This window comes from Pseudophryne corroboree, chromosome 3, assembly GCF_028390025.1.
Source record: "Pseudophryne corroboree isolate aPseCor3 chromosome 3, aPseCor3.hap2, whole genome shotgun sequence".
NCBI classification, from domain to species: domain Eukaryota; kingdom Metazoa; phylum Chordata; class Amphibia; order Anura; family Myobatrachidae; genus Pseudophryne; species Pseudophryne corroboree.
In genome coordinates this window covers 29340424-29365152 of record NC_086446.1, presented here as the reverse complement: position 1 = coordinate 29365152, position 24729 = coordinate 29340424, and the positions used below count along the sequence as shown (strand labels likewise).

The following is a 24729-nucleotide window of genomic DNA, read 5'->3' as shown; positions in this document are numbered from 1 at the left end:
TGCTTTAAGGTCAGCCGGTGTTGTTCCAGTCGGACAACATTACGGCAGTCACCCACGTAAACAGACAGGGTGCCACAAGAAGCAGGAGGGCAATGGCAGAAGCTGCAAGGATTCTTCGCTGGGCGAAAAACCATGTGATAGCACTGTCAGCAGTTTTCATTCCGGGAGTGGACAACTGGGAAGCAGATTTCCTCAGCACGACCTCCACCCGGGAGAGTAGGGACTTCACCCAGAAGTCTTCCACATGATTATAAACCGTTGGGAAAAACTCGACAGGTATTGCACCAGGTCAAGGGACCCTCAGGCAATAGCTGTAGATGCTCTGGTAACACCGTGGGTGTACCAATCAGTGTATGGGTTCCCTCCTCTGCCTCTCATACCCAAGGTACTGAGATTGATAAGATGGAGAGGAGTAAGCACTATATTAGTGGCTCCGGATTGGCCAAGGAGGACTTGGTAACCGGAACTGCAAGAGATGCTCACGGAGGATCCGTGGCCTCTACCTCTAAGAAGGGACCTGCTTCAGCGGGGACCTTGTCTGTTCCAAGACTTGCCGCGGCTGCGTTGACGGCATGGCGGTTGAACGCCGGATCCTGAAGAAACAAGGCATTCCGGATGAAGTCATCCCTATCCTGATCAAGGCCGGGAAGGATGTAACCGAAAAACATTATCACCGCATTTGGCGAAAATATGTTGCGTGGTGCGAGGCCAGTAAGGCTCGACGGAGGAAATTCAACTGGGTCGTTTCCTACATTTCCTGCAAACAGGAGTATCTATGGGCCTGAAATTGGGGTCCATTAAGGTTAAAATTTCGGCTCTGTCGATTTTCTTCCAAAAAAGAACTAGCTTCAGTCCCTGAAGTTCAGACGTTTGTTAAAGGGGTACTGCATATACAGACTCCTTTTGTGCCTTCAGTGGCACTTTGGGATCTCAAGGTGGTTTTTGGGTTCCAAAAGTCACATTGGTTTGACCCACTTAAATCTGTGGAGTTAAAATATCTCACAGAAAAAGTGGTCATGCTGTTGGCTATGGCCTGGGCCAGGCGCGTGTCAGAATTGGTGGCTTTATCCTGTAAAAGCCCTTATCTGAGTTTCCATTCGGACAGGGCGGAATTGAGGACTCGTCCTCAGTTTCTCCCTAAGATGGTTTCAGCGTTCACCTGAACCAAACCTATTGTGGTGCCTGCGGCTACTAGGGACTTGGGGGACTCCAAGTTGCTAGACGTTGTCAGGACCCGGAAAATATATGTTTCCAGGACGGCTGGAGTCAGGAAATCTGACTTGCTGTTTATCCTGTATGCACCCAACTAGCTGGGTGCTCCTGCTTCTAAGCAGACTATTGCTCGTTGGATTTGTAGTACAATTCAGCTTGCACATTCTGTGGCAGGCCTGCCACAGACAAAAATCTGTAAATGCCCACTCCACAGGGAAGGTGGGCTCATCTTGGGCAGCTGCCAAGGGGTCTCGGCTTTACAACTTTGCCGAGCAGTTACTTGGTCAGGAGCAAATACGTTTGTAAAATTCTACAAATTTGATACCCTGGCTGAGGAGGACCGGGAGTTCTCTCATTGGGTGCTGCAGAGTCATCCGCACTCTCCCGCCCGTTTTGGGAGCTTTGGTATAATCCCCATGGTCCTTACGGAGTTCCCAGCATCCACTAGGACGTCAGAGAAAATAAGAATTTACTTACCGATAATTCTATTTCTCGTAGTCCGTAGTGGATGCTGGGCGCCCATCCCAAGTGCGGATTGTCTGCAATACTGGTACATAATTATTGTTACAAAAAAAAAAAAAATTCGGGTTATTGCTGTAGTGAGCCATCTTTTCTAGAGGCTCCTCTATTATCATGCTGTTAACTGGGTTCAGATCACAAGTTGTACAGTGTGATTGGTGTGGCTGGTATGAGTCTTACCCGGGATTCAAAATCCTTCCTTATTGTGTACGCTCGTCCGGGCACAGTATCCTAACTGAGGCTTGGAGGAGGGTCATAGGGGGAGGAGCCAGTGCACACCAGGTGATCCTAAAGCTTTCTTTAGATGTGCCCAGACTCCTGCGGAGCCGCTATTCCCCATGGTCCTTACGGAGTTCCCAGCATCCACTACGGACTACGAGAAATAGAATTATCGGTAAGTAAATTCTTATTATTTCTCTGACGTCCTAGTGGATGCTGGGAACTCCGTAAGGACCATGGGGAATAGACGGGCTCCGCAGGAGACTGGGCACTCTAAAAGAAAGATTAGGTACTATCTGGTGTGCACTGGCTCCTCCCACTATGGCCCTCCTCCAGACCTCAGTTAGATTTCTGTGCCCGGCCGAGCTGGATGCACACTAGGGGCTCTCCTGAGCTTCTAGAAAGAAAGTTTATTTTAGGTTTTTTATTTTACAGTGAGACCTGCTGGCAACAGGCTCACTGCATCGAGGGACTAAGGGGAGAAGAAGCGAACCTACCTGCTTGCAGCTAGCTTGGGCTTCTTAGGCTACTGGACACCATTAGCTCCAGAGGGATCGACCGCATGGAACTGGCCTTGGTGTTCGTTCCCGGAGCCGCGCCGCCGTCCCCCTTACAGAGCCAGAAGCAAGAAGAGGTCCGGAAAATCGGCGGCAGAAGACTTCGGTCTTCACCAAGGTAGCGCACAGCACTGCAGCTGTGCGCCATTGCTCCTCATGCACGCTTCACACTCCGGTCACTGAGGATGCAGGGCGCTGGGGGGGGGCGCCCTGAGGGCAATATATGACACCTTGGCTGGCAAATCTACATCATATATAGTCCTAGAGGCTATATAGATGTAAAATTACCCCTGCCAGTATTCCAGAAAAAGCGTGAGAAAGTCACTTGAAAAAGGGGCGGGGCTTCTCCCTCAGCACACTGGCGCCATTTTCTCTTCACAGTGCAGCTGGAAGACAGCTCCCCAGGCTATCCCCTGTAGTTTTCAGGCTCAAAGGGTTAAAAAGAGAGGGGGGGCACAAAATTTAGGCGCAATATTGTATATACAAGCAGCTATTGGGAAAAATTCACTCAATATAGTGTTAATCCCAAAATTATATAGCGCTCTGGTGTGTGCTGGCATACTCTCTCTCTGTCTCCCCAAAGGGCTGTGTGGGGTCCTGTCCTTAGTCAGAGCATTCCCTGTGTGTGTGTGTGCGGTTTGTCGGTACGGCTGTGTCGACACGTTTGATGAGGAGGCTTATGTGATGGCAGAGCAGATGCCGATAAATGTGATGTCGCCCCCTGTGGGGCCGACACCAGAGTGGATGGATAGGTGGAAGGTATAAACCGACAGTGTCAACTCCTTACATAAAAGGCTGGATGACGTAACAGCTATGGGACAGCCGGCTTTTCAGCCCGCACCTGCCCAGGCGTCTCAAAGGTCATCAGGGGCTCAAAAACGCCCGCTCCCTCAGCTGGCAGACACAGATGTCGACACGGAGTCTGACTCCAGTGTCGACGAGGTTGAGACATATACACAATCCACTAGGAACATCCGTTACATGATCCCGGCAATAAAAAATGTGTTACACATTTCTGACATTAACCCAAGTACCACTAAAAAAAAAAAAAAGGGTTTTATGTTTGGGGAGAAAAAGCAGGTAGTGTTTTGTTCCCCCATCAGATGAGTGAATGAAGTGTGTGAAAAAGCGTGGGTTCCCCCGATAAGAAACTGGTAATTTCTAAAAAGTTACTGATGGCGTACCCTTTCCCGCCAGAGGATAAGTTACGCTGGGAGATATCCCCTAGGGTGGATAAGGCGCTCACACGTTTGTCAAAAAAGGTGGCACTGCCGTCTTAGGATACGGCCACTTTGAAGGTACCTGCTGATAAAAAGCAGGAGGCTATCCTGAAGTCTGTATTTACACACTCAGGTACTAGACTGAGACCTGCAGATAGTGCTGCTGCAGCGTGGTCTATAACCCTGTCAAACAGGGATACTATTTTGCGAACATAAGACGTTGTCTTATATATGAGGGATGCACAGAGGGATATTTTGCCGGCTGGCATCCAGAATTAATGCAATGTCCATTCTGTCAGGAGGGTATTAGAGACCCGACACTGGACAGGTGATGCTGACTTTAAAAGGCACATAGAGCCTTATAAGGGTGAGGAATTGTTTGGGGATGGTCTCTGGGACCTCGTATCCACAGCAACAGCTGGGAAGAAAAAATTTTTACCTCAGGTTTCCTCACAGCCTAAGAAAGCACTGTATTATCAGGTACAGTCCTTTCGGCTTCAGAAAAGCAAGCGGGTCAAAGGCGCTTCCTTTCTGCACAGAGACGAGGGAAGAGGGAAAAAGCTGCACAAGTCAGCCAGTTCCCAGAATCAAAATTCTTCCCCGGCTTCCTCTGAGTCCACCGCATGACGGTGGGGCTCCACAGGCGTAGCCAGGTACGGTGGGGGGCCGCCTCAAAAATTTCAGCGATCAGTGGGCTCGCTCACAGGTGGTTCCCTGGATCCTTCAAGTGGTATCTCAGGGGTACAAGCTGGAATTCGAGGCGTCTCCCCCCCCCCGCCGTTTCCTCAAATCTGCCTTGCCGACAACTCCCTCAGGCAGGGAGGCTGTGCTAGAGGCAATTCACAAGCTGTATTCCCAGCAGGTGATAGTCAAGGTGCCCCTACTTCAACAAGGACGGGGTTACTATTCCACACTGTTTGTGGTAACGAAACCGGACGGTTCGGTGAGACCCATTTTAAATTTGAAATCCTTGAACACATACATAAAAAAATTCAAGTTCAAGATGGAATCGCTCAGGGCGGTTATTGCAAGCCTGGAGGAGGGGGATTACATGGTATCCCTGGACATCAAGGATGCTTACCTACATGTCCCCATTTACCATCCTCACCAGGAGTACCTCAGATTTGTGTTACAGGATTGCCATTACCAATTCCAAACACTGCCGTTTGGACTGTCCACGGCACCGAGGGTCTTTACCAAGGTAATGGCAGAAATGATGATACTCCTTCGAAAAAAGGGAGTTTGAATTATCCCCTACTTGGACGATCTCCTTATAAAGGCGAGGTCCAAGGAGGAGTTGTTGGTCGGAGTAGCACTATCTCGGGAAGTGCTACAACAGCACGGATGGATTCTATACATTCCAAAGTCACAGCTGGTTCCTACCACACGCCTACTGTTCCTGGGGATGGTTCTGGACACAGAACAGAAAAAAGTGTTTCTCCCACAGGAGAAAGCCAAGGAGCTGTCATCTCTAGTCAGAGACCTCCTGAAACCAAAACAGATATCGGTGCATCACTGCACACGAGTCCTGGGAAAAATGGTAGCTTCTTACGAAGCAAAATTCCATTCGGCAGGTTCCATGCAAGAACCTTTCAGTGGGACCTCTTGGACAAGTGGTCGGGATCGCATCTTCAGATGCATCGGCTGATAACCCTGTCTCCAAGGACCAGGGTATCTCTACTGTGGTGGCTGCAGAGTGCTCATCTTCAAGAGGGCCGCAGATTCGGCATACAGGACTGGGTCCTGGTAACCACGGATGCCAGCCTTCGAGGCTGGGGGGCAGTCACACAGGGAAGAAATTTCCAAGGACTTTGGTCAAGTCAGGAGTCGTCCCTACACATAAATATTCTGGAACTGAGGGCCATTTACAATGCCCTAAGTCTGGCAAGGCCTCTGCTTCAAAACCAGCCGGTACTGATCCAATCAGACAACATCACGGCAGTCGCCCATGTAAACCGACAGGGCGGCACAAGAAGCAGGATGGCGATGGCAGAAGCCACAAGGATTCTCCGATGGGCGGAAAATCACGTCTTAGCACTGTCAGCAGTGTTCATTCCGGGAGTGGACAACTGGGAAGCAGACTTCCTCAGCAGACACGACCTACACCCGGGAGAGTGGGGACTTCATCCAGAAGTCTTCCAACTGTTGGTAAACCGTTGGGAAAGGCCACAGGTGGACATGATGGCGTCCCGCCTAAACAAAAAACTAGATATTGCGCCAGGTCAAGGGACCCTCAGGCAATAGCTGTGGACGCTCTAGTGACACCGTGGGTGTACCAGTCGGTTTATGTATTCCCTCCTCTGCCTCTCATACCAAAGGTACTGAGAATAATAAGAAAACGAGGAGTAAGAACGATACTCGTGGTTCCGGATGGGCCAAGAAGAGCTTGGTACCCAGAACTTCAAGAAATGATATCAGAGGACCCATGGCCTCTACCACTCAGACAGGATCTGCTACAGCAGGGGCCCTGTCTGTTCCAAGACTTACCGTGGCTGCGTTTGACGGCATGGCGGTTGAATTTCGGATCCTAAAGGAAAAGGGCATTCCGGAAGAAGTCATTCCTACGCTGATAAAAGCCAGGAAAGAAGTAACCGCAAACCATTATCACCGTATTTGGCGAAAATATGTTGCGTGGTGTGAGGCCAGGAAGGCCCCAACAGAGGAATTTCAGCTGGGTCGTTTTTCTGCACTTCCTACAGTCAGGGGTGAATATGGGCCTAAAATTGGGTTCCATTAAGGTCCAGATTTCGGCTCTGTCGATTTTCTTCCAGAAATAACTGGCTTCACTGCCTGGAGTTCAGACATTTGTAAAGGGAGTATAAAACAAATGACAAGTGGCGCTAGACAACCAGAATGTAATAAAACATTTATTTTCTAAAATGCATATAGAAATTACAACGACCTCCCGGGAGTAATAACAATCTTAAAATATCACAATAATATGAATTAGCACTTGATATGCTTCTATTTTTTTATATAAAAAATAATTAAAGCATCAATAGTGAATAATCCTATTAGCATGTAATTAATTTATAAGTAACACCTGGAGGGTAAAAGACCGATGTGGGTTCTGTATGTGCACACTGATGATACTAATTGATAGAACAAAAGTCACTAACAACTGTATTCTTTTGAAGAGTTGCAAAAAATCATAAGTTCATGACAATAGGTGGCTATTGCAGAAAAAACGTGTTTAAATATCTGTACACACAGTTACCACTGGGCAGGAGCTTCTTCGGTCTCTACTCCCTAGTGCTGTCCCGTAGTTTGAATGGAGACACTCACAAGAGCCTCAGCGGATAGTGTGGAAGCCGCGCCGTGCGGAGTATCTCAATGAGCCGTCCTAGCCCAATTCACACCGTCTCCGGTACCTCCGTGCTTTGCAAACGGGGGCTATTGGCTGATAGATCCGGAGTTACATTAGATGAACCATCCTGGTGTGTGTGGCTCGCAATAGGCCTGTCTTCTGTTGGGCGGGCACCCGACAAGGGCTCCGTTCGCCGGTCTGCGCCGGACTGGGGAAGACGGCACCCGTAGCTTCCACCACTCCAACTTGGAATGTGCGGTCGGGCTGCAGAGATGAAAGAATGCAGCACAGGTGTTCCTGACCGTAGGAAAGAACAGTGAATCCAAATAGGCAGGGCTTGTCACTGTTGTACATCAAGCTCCCCGTGTCCGTATGGTGTAGATCCTTATAGTAAGAAGCCTATATCCTTAACGCGTTTCAACGCCAGCAGGGCGTCTTTTTCGAAAGGCAGGTATACCTGGGAGTTGGAGTGGTCAGATCTTATACCTATTCCACAGGTGAAGCTGATTATCAGTAATTACATACAACCATTTCAGAGCATCAGATTTAAGTATGCTGTTTATACTCCTGTCGTTTTAAAACAAGCATACAACTTTACAGTAAACATCACTATATTAATTCTACACTACAATGAGCGATAATATAAAATGCATTATATATAATAATAAATGATAAATGATAGAACCCAAATGAAATATAGTATCTATTTTATATGAGACTGGGAATGCCTATAACAATCATAGAGGATATCTTATAGTAATCTATAATTATCATATTGATTTATATAACCATAAATATGTGCATTCAGATTGGTAGTATTTAGTATTTATACGTAAAGCTATAGTAAAAAAAGGATATCCTCTATGTTGATACCTCACACTTAGAATCTCTACTAGCAACAATGCAAATGTTGGTACCTATAAAGGGGATATTACCTCAAGTATCTTCCTATAATAATTTATTAAATAGCCATAAAGAGAGATACGGTGAGCAAGGAATGAGAGGTGGAATAATCAGTAAGAGAGAAGCAGAAAAAAGTAAAAATAGAACCAAAAAAAGGTATATCTTTTTTTATATATAATAAATTTTTAGCTAGAGATAGCTTAATATACAGATATACTCATAAATGATAATGTAATGTAATAATAATAGTGTGTAATATAGAGAACAAGAGATGCTATACCCAGCTTAATAGTTTTAATAATTTTAGTAAGTATCACTATCTCAAGGATTGTTATTACTCCCGGGAGGTCGTTGTAATTTCTATATGCATTTTAGAAAATAAATGTTTTATTACATTCTGGTTGTCTAGCGCCACTTGTCATTTGTTTTATAGTTTCTGTTTTAAGGGATTGGCAATTCCCTTTTTCAAGAGGCTGCTGACAACCATAGTGCAGTGCTATTCACCTGAGCGCATAGTTCTTTTCCGTTTTCAAGCATTTTTGTGTACCTTGCCTTGCTATTGCGGCTTAGGTGACTAACACTGCAAAATGAATTTTTACACAGATAGAATCCAACGGAGACAGGAAGTTCTCAAGCAATATGAGACTGGGAATTGTAGCACTGAGGGAACGCCACATGATGAGTTCTTGAAAAATGCAAATAGACTAGAGGATTTGCTTAAATCTGAATCAAGACACTGGTGGGACAAGACGTCTTTGTCTAAATATTTGGAACATAATAAAATACCTTGTGGTCTGCGTATTTTCAAGAGCTCATCTTTTAATAATGACCCTGATTTATTAGAACAATGGGAAAAAATCCTTGATAAATGCTCATTTGCACTAATGCAATTAATAATTGATTACAGGGGAAATAAATTGACTGAAATTGAGGATGAGATTAAACAAACACAAGATATACTCCAGAAATATAAAGATGAGGATTATTACAAAGAGAGGGAAACCGTAATGAATAAAAGGCTAGAAGCCTATGAGAAAGAGATAATAGAAAGAAAGGAGAAGAAATTCTCACGTGATTTGAGAGATTATAACACAAACACCATTAAAAATTACCATACTAGGAATAGAGTGAGAGAGGAATCTAGATCGGAGAGGCAACAAATATCTAATCATAGTGATAATTTTGGTTATCAATCTAAATTTCAAAAGAGTAAGCCCCAATATAAGCAGACTCAATATAAGTCCCGGGACACGCTAGAGAATAATAAATATTCCTCTAACGTAAGAACATCACCTGGGTGGATGACTATACCACAGAAAAAAAACAAATGGCAGCAAGAATCCCCTTTAGGAGCCTCGAGAGGAGATTCTCCTCAAGAGCGTCGTCATTTTTTAGACAGGGGGAGGAGAGACAGGATGGAATTAAATGTCAGAGGGACCAGATATTTCACACAAAATCGATACGACCCTCTGACACGCACACCAAAAAGAGGAAGAGATATCGACCAAGAGGTCGAAGAGGAGGGAAGGGGAAACAAAAATCAAAGGTTCCGCTAAAACCTGTTGGTATTTTTAATCTTTCTTCTGTTGCTTTAACTGGTACTGAGGAGAGAATTCTCTCGAAAGGGATGAATTTTGCACCTACTACACGCCCTAACTTCTTTGAGCTCTTTATTGAGCTCAATCGATTTGTTAGAGGACTATGCAGAAAAAGATTTTTTGCGGTGGTTGATAAACAAAATAAATCTACATATCAAGATAATCCTGCCACCATATTAGACCAGGATGATATGTCTGAACTTAATATGCTTAATGAACTTCTGCTTGAAAATATATCCCCTGATAATTTAAAACAGCAATCCAAAATATCACTATTTGATGTTAATAGAGGTACTTTTAAGAAAAAAAAATCACAATTTTTTCCTACCCAACATAAAACCAGTGCCATAGATACCTTTTATCATACCACTCTGGAGGAACTTCGCAATTTATGCGACCATAGAATACATCCCAGTCTGTATAACCTGAGGCCTGATGAAAGAAAAGCTCTTAAAAGACTTTCTGATAATCAGGCTCTCACTATTAAACCAGCATATAAGGGAGGAGGAGTTGTAGTGCAGAACACTGAAGATTATGTTAGAGAGGCCAATAGAAAACTTACTGACACCTCTTTCTATAGAGCTTTAGGACAAGACCCAACTCTTGATTATCAAAAGCAACTTAAAGACATGCTAACATTGGCGTGTGCCAATGATATCATCACACGTGATGAGTTTGAATTCCTTTACCCCCTCCACCCAATCACTCCCATTTATTATCACCTCCCAAAAGTACACAAGACACTACACGAACCCCCGGGTCGCCCTATTATTTCGGGGATTGAGGGCCTTACATCTAATTTGTCTTATTTTGTTGATCACTTTCTACAACCACGTGCTTCCTCTCTGAGATCCCATATTAGAGACACCACTGAGTTTATTAAACTGGTGGAAGGTCTAAAATGGAGTCCTGACTTTTTATTCGTCACATGTGACGTCCAAGCTTTATATACCAACATCCCACATACAAAAGGGATAGAATGTGTGGCAAGAAGCCTAGGTGAAGATATGGGTATCCCAGAGGGGAAACGACAATTTATTCTTTCTGCCATTGCTTTTATTTTATCTCACAATTATTTTTTGTTTGATCACGGTCACTATCTACAGGTCCTCGGTACAGTGATGGGGACCAGGTTCGCACCCAGTTTTGCCAACATTTACATGGGTGATTTTGAGGACGCATATATCTGGGATGGTGCCCACACTGCGAACCTGGTCCTCTATGGTCGCTATATCGACGACCTGTTTTTTGTTTGGAAAGGGGATTCTGTTTCAGTCACTGAGTTCGTTAGGTACATTAACAATAACACTTATGGTTTAACCTTCACGTGCACTCACCATCCTTCACAGATTAATTTTCTAGACGTAACGGTGGAGGTGGTAGAGGATACCGTCACAGTATCACCTTTTAGAAAATCGGTGGATGTATGTAATTACATTCCCTATTCTAGTAATCATAATAAAAATTGGCTCAAGAATGTACCAAGAAGTCAGGTACATAGAATTAGGAGAAACTGTACTTCAGATAAGAAATACTATGAACAAGTTACAGCTCTGGTGGATACCTTTAAGAGTTGTGATTACCCACAAGCAGTATTGGATGAGGCTTTGGTTTATGCCTCTAAACTTGTGAGAAAAGACCTGCTTGCTACTAAGGATGAGAATCATGCTGATGTACAGGAGTTTTTCCATCTAAGTGGTGGTGACCTGGAGGCTAACAATGGAGCCAGATATGGGTTTGAGAATAAAGATAAAAACAAAAGTAAAAATAAAAAGGAAACAACAAAAAAGAACAAAGATAAATATAGCCTAGTATTTAAATCTAAATTTAATGTGGCGGCCAGTAAAATCAAAGGCATGATTAATAAAAACTATAGATTATTATTTACTGATCCTGTCCTTAGAGAACATTTAGATGAAAAACCAGCGATTGTTTTCAAGAAAGCTAAAAATTTGCGAAACATTCTGGCTCCAAGTCTCTTTAAAGGACACTTAGATCGATCCATAAAAAATACACAAAGAACTCTCATTGGACCGGAGGTTATAGGTTTCCATCGATGTAACCATAAGAAGTGTACCACGTGTTCGTTTGTTCAGAATAAAACCAAAAGCGTGGTGTCTAGTGTCTCTAAGAAAGAGTATACTATTAATACTTTTATTAACTGTAGCACTCAATATGTGATTTATCTATTGATATGTCCCTGTCACATATATTACGTAGGTCGAACAATACGTCCCCTGAAACTCAGATTCATGGAACATAGACGGAATATTTTGAATAAGATCATGAACCATAGTGTTCCTCGACATTTTTCTGAGTGTCATGGAGGCGATCCAACTGGGCTCCTGCTTGTTGGGCTGGAACATATTCCAGCAACCAGCAGGGGTGGTGATCGCTTTAGAACTCTATGTAGACAGGAGGCTGCATGGATTTTGAAACTACAGACATTGAACCCTCAGGGTCTTAATGAAACCATCGATTTGGAGTTCATTTGAAATTCTAGCTAAGTTTCTGTCAGTACCTCTATTAGAGAGTGGGTGTAGATTTGGTTTATAGTCTCACCTTGGAAAGTCTCTCCCTCTTATGTTTTGATCCTTGAGATAGTGATACTTACTAAAATTATTAAAACTATTAAGCTGGGTATAGCATCTCTTGTTCTCTATATTACACACTATTATTATTTATTATTATTATTATTATTATTATTATTACATTACATTATCATTTATGAGTATATCTGTATATTAAGCTATCTCTAGCTAAAAATTTATTATATATAAAAAAAGATATACCTTTTTTTGGTTCTATTTTTACTTTTTTCTGCTTCTCTCTTACTGATTATTCCACCTCTCATTCCTTGCTCACCGTATCTCTCTTTATGGCTATTTAATAAATTATTATAGGAAGATACTTGAGGTAATATCCCCTTTATAGGTACCAACATTTGCATTGTTGCTAGTAGAGATTCTAAGTGTGAGGTATCAACATAGAGGATATCCTTTTTTTACTATAGCTTTACGTATAAATACTAAATACTACCAATCTGAATGCACATATTTATGGTTATATAAATCAATATGATAATTATAGATTACTATAAGATATCCTCTATGATTGTTATAGGCATTCCCAGTCTCATATAAAATAGATACTATATTTCATTTGGGTTCTATAATTTATCATTTATTATTATATATAATGCATTTTATATTATCGCTCATTGTAGTGTAGAATTAATATAGTGATGTTTACTATAAAGTTGTATGCTTGTTTTAAAACGACAGGAGTATAAACAGCATACTTAAATCTGATGCTCTGAAATGGTTGTATGTAATTACTGATAATCAGCTTCACCTGTGGAATAGGTATAAGATCTGACCACTCCAACTCCCAGGTATACCTGCCTTTCGAAAAAGACGCCCTGCTGGCGTTGAAACGCGTTAAGGATATAGGCTTCTTACTATAAGGATCTACACCATACGGACACGGGGAGCTTGATGTACAACAGTGACAAGCCCTGCCTATTTGGATTCACTGTTCTTTCCTACGGTCAGGAACACCTGTGCTGCATTCTTTCATCTCTGCAGCCCGACCGCACATTCCAAGTTGGAGTGGTGGAAGCTACGGGTGCCGTCTTCCCCAGTCCGGCGCAGACCGGCGAACGGAGCCCTTGTCGGGTGCCCGCCCAACAGAAGACAGGCCTATTGCGAGCCACACACACCAGGATGGTACATCTAATGTAACTCCGGATCTATCAGCCAATAGCCCCCGTTTGCAAAGCAAGGAGGTACCGGAGACGGTGTGAATTGGGCTAGGACGGCTCATTGAGATACTCCGCACGGCGCGGCTTCCACACTATTCGCTGAGGCTCTGGTGAGTGTCTCCATTCAAACTACGGGACAGCACTAGGGAGTAGAGACCGAAGAAGCTCCTGCCCAGTGGTAACTGTGTGTACAGATATTTAAACACATGTTTTTTTCTGCAATAGCCACCTATTGTCATGAACTTGTGATTTTTTGCAACTCTTCAAAAGAATACAGTTGTTAGTGACTTTTGTTCTATCAATTAGTATCATCAGCGTGCACATACAGAACCCACATCGGTCTTTTACCCTCCAGGTGTTACTTATAAATTAATTACATGCTAATAGGACACTATTGATGCTTTAATTATTTTTTATATAAAAAAAATAGAAGCATATCAAGTGCTAATTCATATTATTGTGATGTTTTAAGATTGTTATTACTCCCGGGAGGTCGTTGTAATTTCTATATGCATTTTAGAAAATAAATGTTTTATTACATTCTGGTTGTCTAGCGCCACTTGTCATTTGTTTTATAGTTTCTGTTTTAAGGGATTGTCAATTCCCTTTTTCAAGAGGCTGCTGACAACCATAGTGCAGTGCTATTCACCTGAGCGCATAGTTCTTTTCCGTTTTCAAGCATTTGTAAAGGGAGTGCTACATATTCAGCCCCCTTTTGTGCCTCCTGTGGCACCTTGGGATCTCAACGTGGTGTTGAGTTTCTTAAAATCACATTGGTTTGAGCCACTTAAAACTGTGGATTTGAAATATCTCACGTGGAAAGTGGTCATGTTATTGGCCTTGGCTTCGGCCAGGCGTGTGTCAGAATTGGCGGCTTTGTCATGTAAAAGTCCTTATCTGATTTTCCATATGGATAGGGCAGAATTGAGGACTCGTCCCCAGTTTCTCCCTAAGGTGGTATCAGCTTTTCACTTGAACCAACCTATTGTAGTGCCTGCGGCTACTAGGGACTTGGAAGATTCCAAGTTACTGGACGTAGTCAGGGCCTTAAAAATTTATATTTCCAGGACGGCTGGAGTCAGGAAAACTGACTCGCTTTTTATCCTGTAGGCACCCAACAAAATAGGTGCTCCTGCTTCTAAGCAGACTATTGCTCGCTGAATTTGTAGCACAATTCACCTGTAGCATTCTGCGGCTGGATTGCCGCATCCTAAATCAGTAAAAGCCCATTCCACGAGGAAAGTGGGCTCATCTTGGGCGGCTGCCCGAGGGGTCTCGGCTTTACAATTTTGCCGAGCTGCAACTTGGTCAGGGGCAAACACGTTTGCTAAATTCTACAAAATTGATACCCTGGCTGAGGAGGACCTTGAGTTCTCTCATTCGGTGCTGCAGAGTCATCCGCACTCTCCCGCCCGTTTGGGAGCTTTGGTATAATCCCCATGGTCCTTACGGAGTTCCCAGCATCCACTAGGACGTCAGAGAAAATAAGATTTTACTCACCGGTAAATCTATTTCTCGTAGTCCGTAGTGGATGCTGGGCGCCCATCCCAAGTGCGGATTGTCTGCAATACTTGTATGTAGTAATTGCCTAACTAAGGGTTATTGTTGAGCCATCTGTTGAGAGGCTCAGTTATATTTCATACTGTTAACTGGGTATAGTATCACGAGTTATACGGTGTGATTTGGTGTGGCTGGTATGAGTCTTACCCGGGATTCAAAATCCTTCCTTATTGTGTCAGCTCTTCCGGGCACAGTATCCTAACTGAGGTCTGGAGGAGGGTCATAGTGGGAGGAGCCAGTGCACACCAGATAGTACCTAATCTTTCTTTTAGAGTGCCCAGTCTCCTGCGGAGCCCGTCTATTCCCCATGGTCCTTACGGAGTTCCCAGCATCCACTACGGACTACGAGAAATAGATTTACCGGTGAGTAAAATCTTATTTTAAATTTGGAAGACCGTTTCATGATTTGTTAACTTTTCTAAAGAGGCTCGGGGCTGGACTCCTGCCTGCTTTCTCTATATTTTAATACTGGTGTGGCTCTGTAAGGTGTTTACTGGGAAATATTACTATTTACATGTAATTATTTTATTCCCAGCAGATGGATGTAACCAAAGGAATATCTCAGCGGGACCTTTCATTTTATTTCCAGATGGTAACACAGAAGATTTCGCACAAGATTCTCCAGGACAACATCCTGACATCCCAATTATATATCCAGTACTTCACAGTGCAGATATATCATCTAATCCCTCTAATCATGAGCAATGTTCTCCAGATAATTCACATATTGGTCCATCTATTACAGCTCTTACAGATAAAATATTTACCTGTTCTAGAAATGCGCAACAGAACATAAATCTCATTAGTGATCACCCAACTAAGACTGGTGCAAAGCCATTTCCATGCTCTGAGTGTGGGAAATGTTTTACTTACAAATCACAGCTTGTTACACATCAGAGAATACATACAGGTGAGAGGCCATTTCCATGTTCTGAGTGTGGGAAATGTTTTACTTACAAATCACAGCTTGTTACACATCAGAGAATACATACAGGTGAGAAGCCATTTCCATGTTCTGAGTGTGGGAAATGTTTTACCCAGAAAGCATTTCTTCTTATACATCAGAGAACTCACTTGGAGGTGAAACCATTTTCATGTACTGAGTGTGGGAAATGTTTTACACTGAAAACATCTCTTGCAACACACGAGAGAAGTCACACAGGTGAGAAGCTGTGTCCATGTTCTGAGTGTGGGAAATGTTTTACACAAAAATCAATTCTTATCGCACATCACCGAAGTCACACTGGTGAGAAGCCATTTTCATGCTCTGAGTGCGGGAAGTGTTTTGCACAAAAATCAGTTCTTAACAGACATCAGAAAAGTCACACAGGTGAGAAGCCATTTTTATGCTCTGAATGCGGGAAATGTTTTACACAGAAATCATATCTGGTTATACATCAGAGACGTCACAGAGGTGAGAGGCCATTTTCATGCTCTGAGTGCGGGAAATGTTTTACAGAAAAATCAGATCTTGTTAGACATCAGGGAACTCACACCGGTCAGAAGCCATTTTCATGTGCTCAGTGTGGGAAATGTTTTACTCATAAAACACAGCTTCTTACACATGAGAGAAGTCACACAGGTGAGAAACCATTTCTATGCTCCGAGTGTGGGAAATGTTTTATACAGAGAGCACATCTTGTTATACATGAGAGACGTCACACAGGGGAGAAACCATTTGCTTGTGCTCAGTGTGGGAAATGTTTTACATGGCACTCATCTCTTATAACACATCAGAGAACTCATACAGGTGTGAAGCCATTTTCATGTGCTCAGTGTGGCAAATGCTTTACTCAGAAATCAAATCTTTTTACACATGAGAGAAGTCACACAGGTGAGAAACCATTTCTATGCTCCGAGTGTGGGAAATGTTTTATACAGAGATCACATCTTCTTAAACATCAGATAAGTCACACAGGTGGGAAACCACTTTCATGCTCTTAGTGTGGGAAATTCTTTACAAGGAAATACTCTTTTATAACACATCAGAGAACTCACACAGGTGGGAAGCCATTTTCACGTTCTGAGTGTGGGAAATCTGCTCTAGTTAAACATGAAAGTATTCACATAGTTGAAAAGCCATTTTAATATTTAGACTGGGAAATAAAAGATATCAGATCTTGTTAAACAGTAGATTATTCCAGACAAACTGGTCTGGAGGGCAGTGCGACATGCACGCCCTGGGTGGAACCCCATTTATTGTTTTGGGTTGGCATGAGGAGAGATGACTGATGTTTTATTTCATGTGGCCATTGGCTGCTTCATGTGCCCGCCGACTACGCTACTTACTCAAATCTGGTCCAAGCATGGTCTCTTCGTTGACCTTATTCATTTTTTGTTGTAAAATGGGTGAAGTTGCCATTGTGTTACTGTTTTTGTAGATAAAATTCAGTCCTTGAGCAGATGTGAAGGAAAGTCGCCTTCCGGCATGGATAGTATGTTTTTTGGGGGGATTTAAATTACCCAGTGGTATAAAGAAGTGTGGGTGGACACAAGGAACAAGTGGAGATTTTGCCAATAGAAGTCAATCAGATTCTACTAATTTATCTAGCACCTTCTAAAAGATAATAACTAGAATTTGACTGGTTGCTACGGGCAACATCTCCACTTCAAACAAAATTTTACTTTTGTAAATATACCCCCTATTATCTAATATTAGGCCATACAGATTTTTTTCTGGTGGAAACTTTTTGATTTGTGCAGAAAAAGACTGTTGGGAGTAATTGATCCTCGTTCAAGGCTGCCACCGTGAAGACGCAACAATAGTCAGGAATAAGGGCTGTTCTATTTGTGTGTGTGTACCAATATGGGTGTATTTATGTGTCTTTAAAGAAACGGCTCTGTCACCTTCTCTTTCCAGAGCAAAGAAGATGATGCGATGAAGATCTTTTTGAAACTTAATTTTGTACCGTTTATACGGTTTAATTAATAAATACTGTGTTATATCTTGCAGTTTTTTCTATCTTCTGAGACATCACTTTATATTTTGACTCTTCTAATAAATACATAAAAAAAATCTTTATTGAACCCTGGACTAGGGAGCAATAACGTTATGACATATGTATAAAACATATAGTAGGTTAAACATTAGTGAAACATGCCAGCAGAAGAGAGTAATAGGCAGTAATAAAACACCAATGCAGTGGTGGTTTTTTTTTTTTTTTCTTCGTTATATAATTTTTCTACAAAGAAAACAACAAGAGGGAGAAGATGAAAAAGGAGAAAGGTGATCTGTAAGAGACCGCTTCAGGCTCATCCAGGGATTGGTGAATTATCAAACATGAACCAACTTTCCCAAGTTTGATTGTATGAGTTATTTAAAAAGCAGGTGATAGAGGTGACAAACCAAAATCTATTTCTAAGCATTAGTAAGATGTACAGGAGACTTTCAGTTTCTAGCAGTAAACGGTTTGGCTGCTTTCATCACTGATCATAAGGGCCCATGGAGCAAAAGCACCAAGGGGTCACTAGGAACTTGCCACTCACCACGGCCAGAGGCTGGTGGAGTTGGGGGGTCCAGGACAGCATTTCTCACCATTTATGTGGTCTGCTCGTGATGGCTCTGTCTTACATTAGCTACTGTGTCACTTTTCTGTCCTGTTTAGTCTCTAGTGGCAGCCATCTTGTTTGAGCCCACTCAAAGTAACTTAGTGGGGTGTGCCTCTCTGTCAGCCCTGCACTAATGGGTTTCTTCCCTGATTAGGCACCAATGTGCTAGACAGCTGGGCTGCTACAGTCCGATACTGTGGATTCTCAACTGGATTCTCAAGCCACTCCTGTGACTGCTCTGGACTCTTTCTCTACCACTGCGTTCGCTACAGCTGTTATCTATAGAGACTCAATTATTATTACTTACCTCTAACCTTGCATCCTGTTTCCTGGGTTAACTACAATTCCTGCTAGTTTCATCATATTTCTCTCCAAGGTGCCGCAATCTGAGGGAATACTGCAGCGAAGCCCAAACCAACTTGTGGGAATCTCTGGTGAAAACCAGTACTCCATTAGACTCTGTGCCCGTGGGTTGTTCCTAGTGTGTGACGCTGAATCCTACTTGATTTATTGAATCCTGACAGTATGATCTGACCATAAGGGATTTTGTAGGAGCTCCGGTTCAGATGAAAGATCCTGTGCAAATCTTTAAAGTTTCTGTGGACACGTAAGATGTTACTCAGAATCAAGTAATGATTTACCTTCAAGAATTGTCCACTCCTATGGACTTTATTCAAGTCTTTCTTGGTAAGAACCCAGCACCGACACCACCTGTTATGGATCCACAAGTCTTCCAAATTCAACAAAGATCCCAAGCAATGCTGCCGATTTTTGACCAAAGTGCAATACAATTTGACCTACAGCTTGTACATTTGCAGAGCAATACTAGAGTACTATATGTAGTTTCTCTTTTCTCTGGTCAAGCTCTCACTTGGGCCTCTCCCCTGTGGGAAATAAATCCCTTACTGTTTAATTTTGCTAACTTTGCTAGGTCATTTCCTCAAATATTTGATAGGTCTTCCAAAAAAAAGGGAATTCCTTTAACTCTGTTTGCCTTGCCCCCATTTTCAGGGCACACAGGAGCATCTGAAACTGGGACACTGTCAACTAACTCAGGAGCAAGAAAGATTTTTTAAAAACAAGCAATGTCTATATTGTTCTTCCCCCTGTTCATCCTCCGGCAAACTGCTCCCCATGTCCCCGAAACAGGGTATCCTTATTGGTACTACAGAGATCAACTTAGCAAAGCTCCCAAAAACATTTTAGAGTGCTCCATCTAGTCACTTTGAAAATTTCCTCTGGATCTATTACTCTTGCTTCCCTTTTGGATTCCAGTGCAACTTCATCACCTCCACTTTGGTCAGTAAATTCAAGATTCCAACTCAACCTCTGGAAACTACTCTATTCCTTACTGCCATTGATGGACGTCACATTTCTGATGGAACAGTATGTCTTTGAACCAATACTATTCATCTCCGGATTGGAGTGCTTTACAGTGAAGTAAGTTTTTTTCTTTGTTCTGCCTCGGCTTCAGCATCTCTATTTCTGGGTCTACCATGTCTTCAGCTACATTTCCCACTAGTGGATTGGACAACTTTCCAAGTACTCTCTTGGTTATCCACTTATTTAGGTCATTGTCTACCTAATCTGTAGGTTCTGAATGAACGGGAAGGTGGGATATGGCTTATTTTTAATATATTTTTTGCCTGGCTGCAAAGGCAGTGAAGGTAAACTCTCTGAAGATATACATAAATGTTCAGAACATAATCCATGGTATATGAAGAGACTGATGGGAATTATAGGTGTCTTGAAAGTGGGGAGTGGAATGTGGATAGTGAAAAGCATCTTTTTGCTTCTGTAGCTGTGGACCCAAGCCATGGCGCGAAGATGGCCACCACTGGATAACATTTCCTGCTACGGTGCCATCAAAGGAACATGATGGTGGTGCTGCTGACGTTATGTGAACTGCATGTAATTATATAGTTAATGCATTTTTATCGCAGCTACCTGCGGCTCCACTTGTGTAAATATGAGCTGTTGCGTCCGCATCTGAAGGCCTGATATGCATTAATCCATTAGACCTTACTGATGAGCCTATAATTCAAGGAAAATTGGCATTAAGGATGCACATTTGAAAATCAGAAATCCAATGTTCAATGGCTCATTTATCAATATATCCGCAAAATCCAGAACATTTTGCAGGTGATTGTGTCCAACGGACAGCAAAATCCAAAATGTTGGAAATCTTGATTTGCCGATGATGGCCAAAAATGATTGACATCGGCGAGGTGTGGATTCTAACAGGTTGGATTTTGCCAATCATCAAAGAAACAAAGATCAAGGAATCAACTAATTGATTTATGGGCCCCATTAGATCTGTCCTATGGGCATGGCTGGACTGGCCCACAGAGGCAAAGGGGAAACCCCCAGTGGGCCCTACTGACTGTGGATCCACTCCTTCCTCTATGGATCAGGTTCATTATACTTAAGTTACAGTATAATGCACAGGACTATGGTGTATTTAATACAGTGCATTGCTATCATGCATGAATTAACAGTATTTACTATATATATATTTATCAAGGGGTCCAGATCATGCACTCGCTAATAGTTAACCAAGGCTCTAAGCATGGGCCTCTACCACTGCATTTCCCCGGTGGGCCTTTCATGTCCCAGTCCGACGCTACCTATGGGTATTATCCAAATACTGATGATGATGAACAAAACAGACCTGGTCTGAGTCAACTAATATGGACAAAATAATGTTACGTCCATTGGCTAATATGTTGCCAAATAATTTAATATTACTGTTCTAGAGGGAAGCACAGTATGGTCTTTGGCCAGTTTTGGATTACTATGATATTAGGTCAAGTGGAATCGGGGTGTAATGTAGGCCCTCTGAGGATAGAGTTAAACTGGTGAGATGATGAACTAGCTGAGGTGCAAACTTCTAATAAATCACGGGATGACCATCAGGGCCAGCAGCCTTTTGTCACGATCCGGAGTACTAAAACTTTCTTACCTTTGCGATGACTGTCCTGGTTGACACAGGGGGCTGGTTGCGCTGCTTTCGTGCATTGCTCTCGGTTCAAGCAGAGGTCCACGTCCACTGGCACAGTTCTTAAATGAAGCTCCGGCAGCTGCGCAGTCAATGTGAAAAGCGCTGCACTGTGTCTGCTGGCGCTGCCCACTGTCACAGCATTATCTATGATGTCTGCCCATCAGAGTTCCCTTCAAATCCAGACTTGGGCACTGCCATCTTAGATGATCCTCCATTGTCCAATCCTGGAGCCCCTTCCAGCCAGCTGATCACAGCATCCAATCTCTGAGCACCATTGGGTATAAAGGTGATTCAGTTACAGCCTGGTGATTGTTAAGTCCAAGTATATCTGCTATTACATCTGCCTCTCTCTAAGACTTTCAGTATCATCATTCCGGGTCCAGCCTGGTCAGCACTTCAGTCCATTCCGGTTCTGTGAGGATACGGATTCTCTGATCACTCAGGTAAACAGTTTAGTAAAGTGGCAACTGCACTTTATTGTAAATACACACACACAGTACACAATAACATTATTAATTACAAGCCAGGATGGTATCTTACTTACTAAGTCCCCACAGTAGTTTAGAATTACAGTCTCCTGATGTCACATGCCAGCAGTAGTTCTGTGTCCATAATGCATCCAGACACAATCCTTACTCAGCACACTGGAAGTGCTATCCTACCAGTAGCTTTCAGAAGCAATCCACCTCATTCGTCTCAGGTCAAAAACTCCACTCTCTCTGTCCCAATAGCCCCTGTTTTCTATTATCAAACCTTTGTCTGTCCTACCATAAGGCGACACCTTCTGGCTCTGTATTGGGTGGGTTACAATAAAGGGGCTGACTAAAGAACACTTTCACATAGACCTACTTTCACATGTCCAGACATGTCCCCTAGGCCACAATAGATGTTACCTTACGTAATGAATCTGATTGTGTGGCCTGGAATCCATTGTGTGGGGAAGAATGAGGGGGGTGTATGGACTGACATCTGAGACTGGCTGTATCTACCCAACAGCAAACAGGTTATCAGAGCAGTCACATGGGGGAACATTATTTTACAAACTATAACACAATAACCAAAACATTCATATATATACATCTTCATATGCATTCTGTACAAAACATCAGGCTAGACATATTATTCCCTGATAAACACAAACACATATAACAGAGGGATATTTCACAATAATATGTGATGTCCATTTATATAGTTCTATTGGGAATCCAGGCAGCATGCTGTATAGGTGATAACACAGTTCTGTCCTGTCTCTTTACACTTACGCACTGAATCCAGAAACAGGCTGGCAAAAAGTACTCCTCATGAGCCAGCTGGGGCTGCATCCGTTACAAACCTCCCCTACTTTTTCCAGCCGCTGCGATTCAGTGACAAGAGTAACCCATTTGGGATGGGCAGACATCACATCTGGACCGCCTGGGTCAAACAAGTGTGGGCTTACGTTTCCATCTGGCGGTGGAGGGTCTGGGCTCAGCAGTTCACAGTTTTTAAGACCCCCTCCAGTATCCCAGGCACTGGGTTTAAACAGCCTGATTGGTGGTGGGTAACCCCTATCATCAGAGGTGCTTCCCTCACCACCCTCCTTTTTGGATGACAACACTCCCTTTATCTTTGGTGCATCAGAGAGGAGAGTGATCTGCATCAACAAGATCTGGGGTCCTCACTCTCCCTCCCCAACACTATATTACCTGGGAACTCCACCTCCATCACCTCTGGTGCATCTGGACAGTGGCTTACCTCCCCCTCCCCCATTTTGAGTGACATTACTCCCTCTACTTCTGAGATATCACAGGGTAGCACAATCTGCATCACCAGGCTTGCATCAGGAAACCTGGCAGGGATAGTCAGTGGCTGGGGCCCTTCTGCCCTTAACCACTGGGCTGAATTTGGCTGCAGGGGAGCAGTGAGTATCAGTAATTCTTCTCCACGTGCTCCCCCCTCAAAAGCCTCTACCCCCTCCCTTGGGTCTGAAATGTCTTCTACACCCTCAAATGATAATTGCTGGGCCTCCACTAGCATAGTAAACTGGACAGCTGGTTCAGGTGCCACTGGCAGACTAGACCTCACCTGCAGCGGTGAGTCCTCGGCCCTTATCAGCTCCTTGGTACTCTTGACACCAACATCTTCTTGGTACTGGCATTCATTCATCAGTTCCTCATCTTCCATCTCTGAAAATGGGAAGCCTGGAAGCAGCACTTCTCCCAGGTCTATTGCTGTATCAAGCAGATCATGACTCTGGGTCTTGTCCTCTGTGTGTGGTGCATTGAGCCCTCCCACCACAGGCACCTTAGCTGACTGGTTAGTTCTTTGTAAAGGAATGCTATAACTCAGCTGTTCCTGATATATTCCTTGCATAGGGTAGCATTCACTGCATTTACCCACACTGTATGGTCCAGACTCCATGTACGCCTTTCTGGGGATAACTGCCTCCTGGAGTGATCCAACACACCTTGCTCCCTGGTCTGTTCACGCCACCTTAGAGTGGATTCCATCAGCCGACTGCTCGAGCTCTCCATCCTCTGACCCAGTCGCTGGCTTGGCAAATCTCCATGCAAAACTTCAGACACCAGGTTGCGTTGCTGGCCCATTTCCTGGGGCACATCCTGATAGGACAGGGGAGTCTGTAGAGTATTGGACACTGTAACACTGTTGTCTGGTAATCCAAGCATCTCCTTTATTACCCGCATCCGATCCTCGGGTGTCGCGCCATCTCCCAGCGCTTCTAGATGGGCCTGTAATACCTCCGGTGTCCTTTCAAACGTTTCTCCAACCTTTCCCTCTCCAAGGGCTTTCAGACGGGGTGTTACTAACCCTCGGGATCCCACCTCCGATCCTCCACTCTCCCTGCGGTTACTGGCATCGAATGTCCCGGCTAGAGCTCTCAACCATTCCGTCGCTTGTTCCTTGTCGTCGTCCTCCTCCTCATTATCAGGGTGTTCTCGATCCCATAGAACCAATCTCGCAATTAGGGATTCCTTTCCATCCGTTACGGTCACCTTAATACCGCGCGTTCGACAGACCATATGCAGGAATCTCTTGTTGAGGTTTTTGTACATTTGTGTTTCTGCCTCCATGCTGCTGACTTTCCAAACGTGCCACCAACTTTTCAGCAAGATACCTGGCTACTGTGTGCCAAACTGTTTACAAGGCTCTTAGGTGCCCTCCGCTGACACCTCTCGCAGCCTTACCCAGGGTAAACTGGGACTGAGTGACCCCACTGCTTGCCACCAATTGTGAAGATACGGATTCTCTGATCACTCAGGTAAACAGTTTAGTAACGTGGCAAACGCCCTTTATTGTAAATATACACACACAGTACACAAT

General features: G+C 43.6%; 1 protein-coding gene across 1 annotated transcript in view; it reads left to right on the top strand.

Annotated features, from left to right (window-relative positions):
* The window catches only part of LOC135057102 (uncharacterized), a 261966-nt gene that overhangs the window by 132423 nt on the left and 104814 nt on the right, over nucleotides 1–24729 (top strand). Inside the window, 2 exon segments of the mRNA XM_063963003.1 lie at nucleotides 15394–16801; nucleotides 17214–17293. Coding sequence (XP_063819073.1) covers nucleotides 15394–16801; nucleotides 17214–17293 — 1488 coding nt within the window.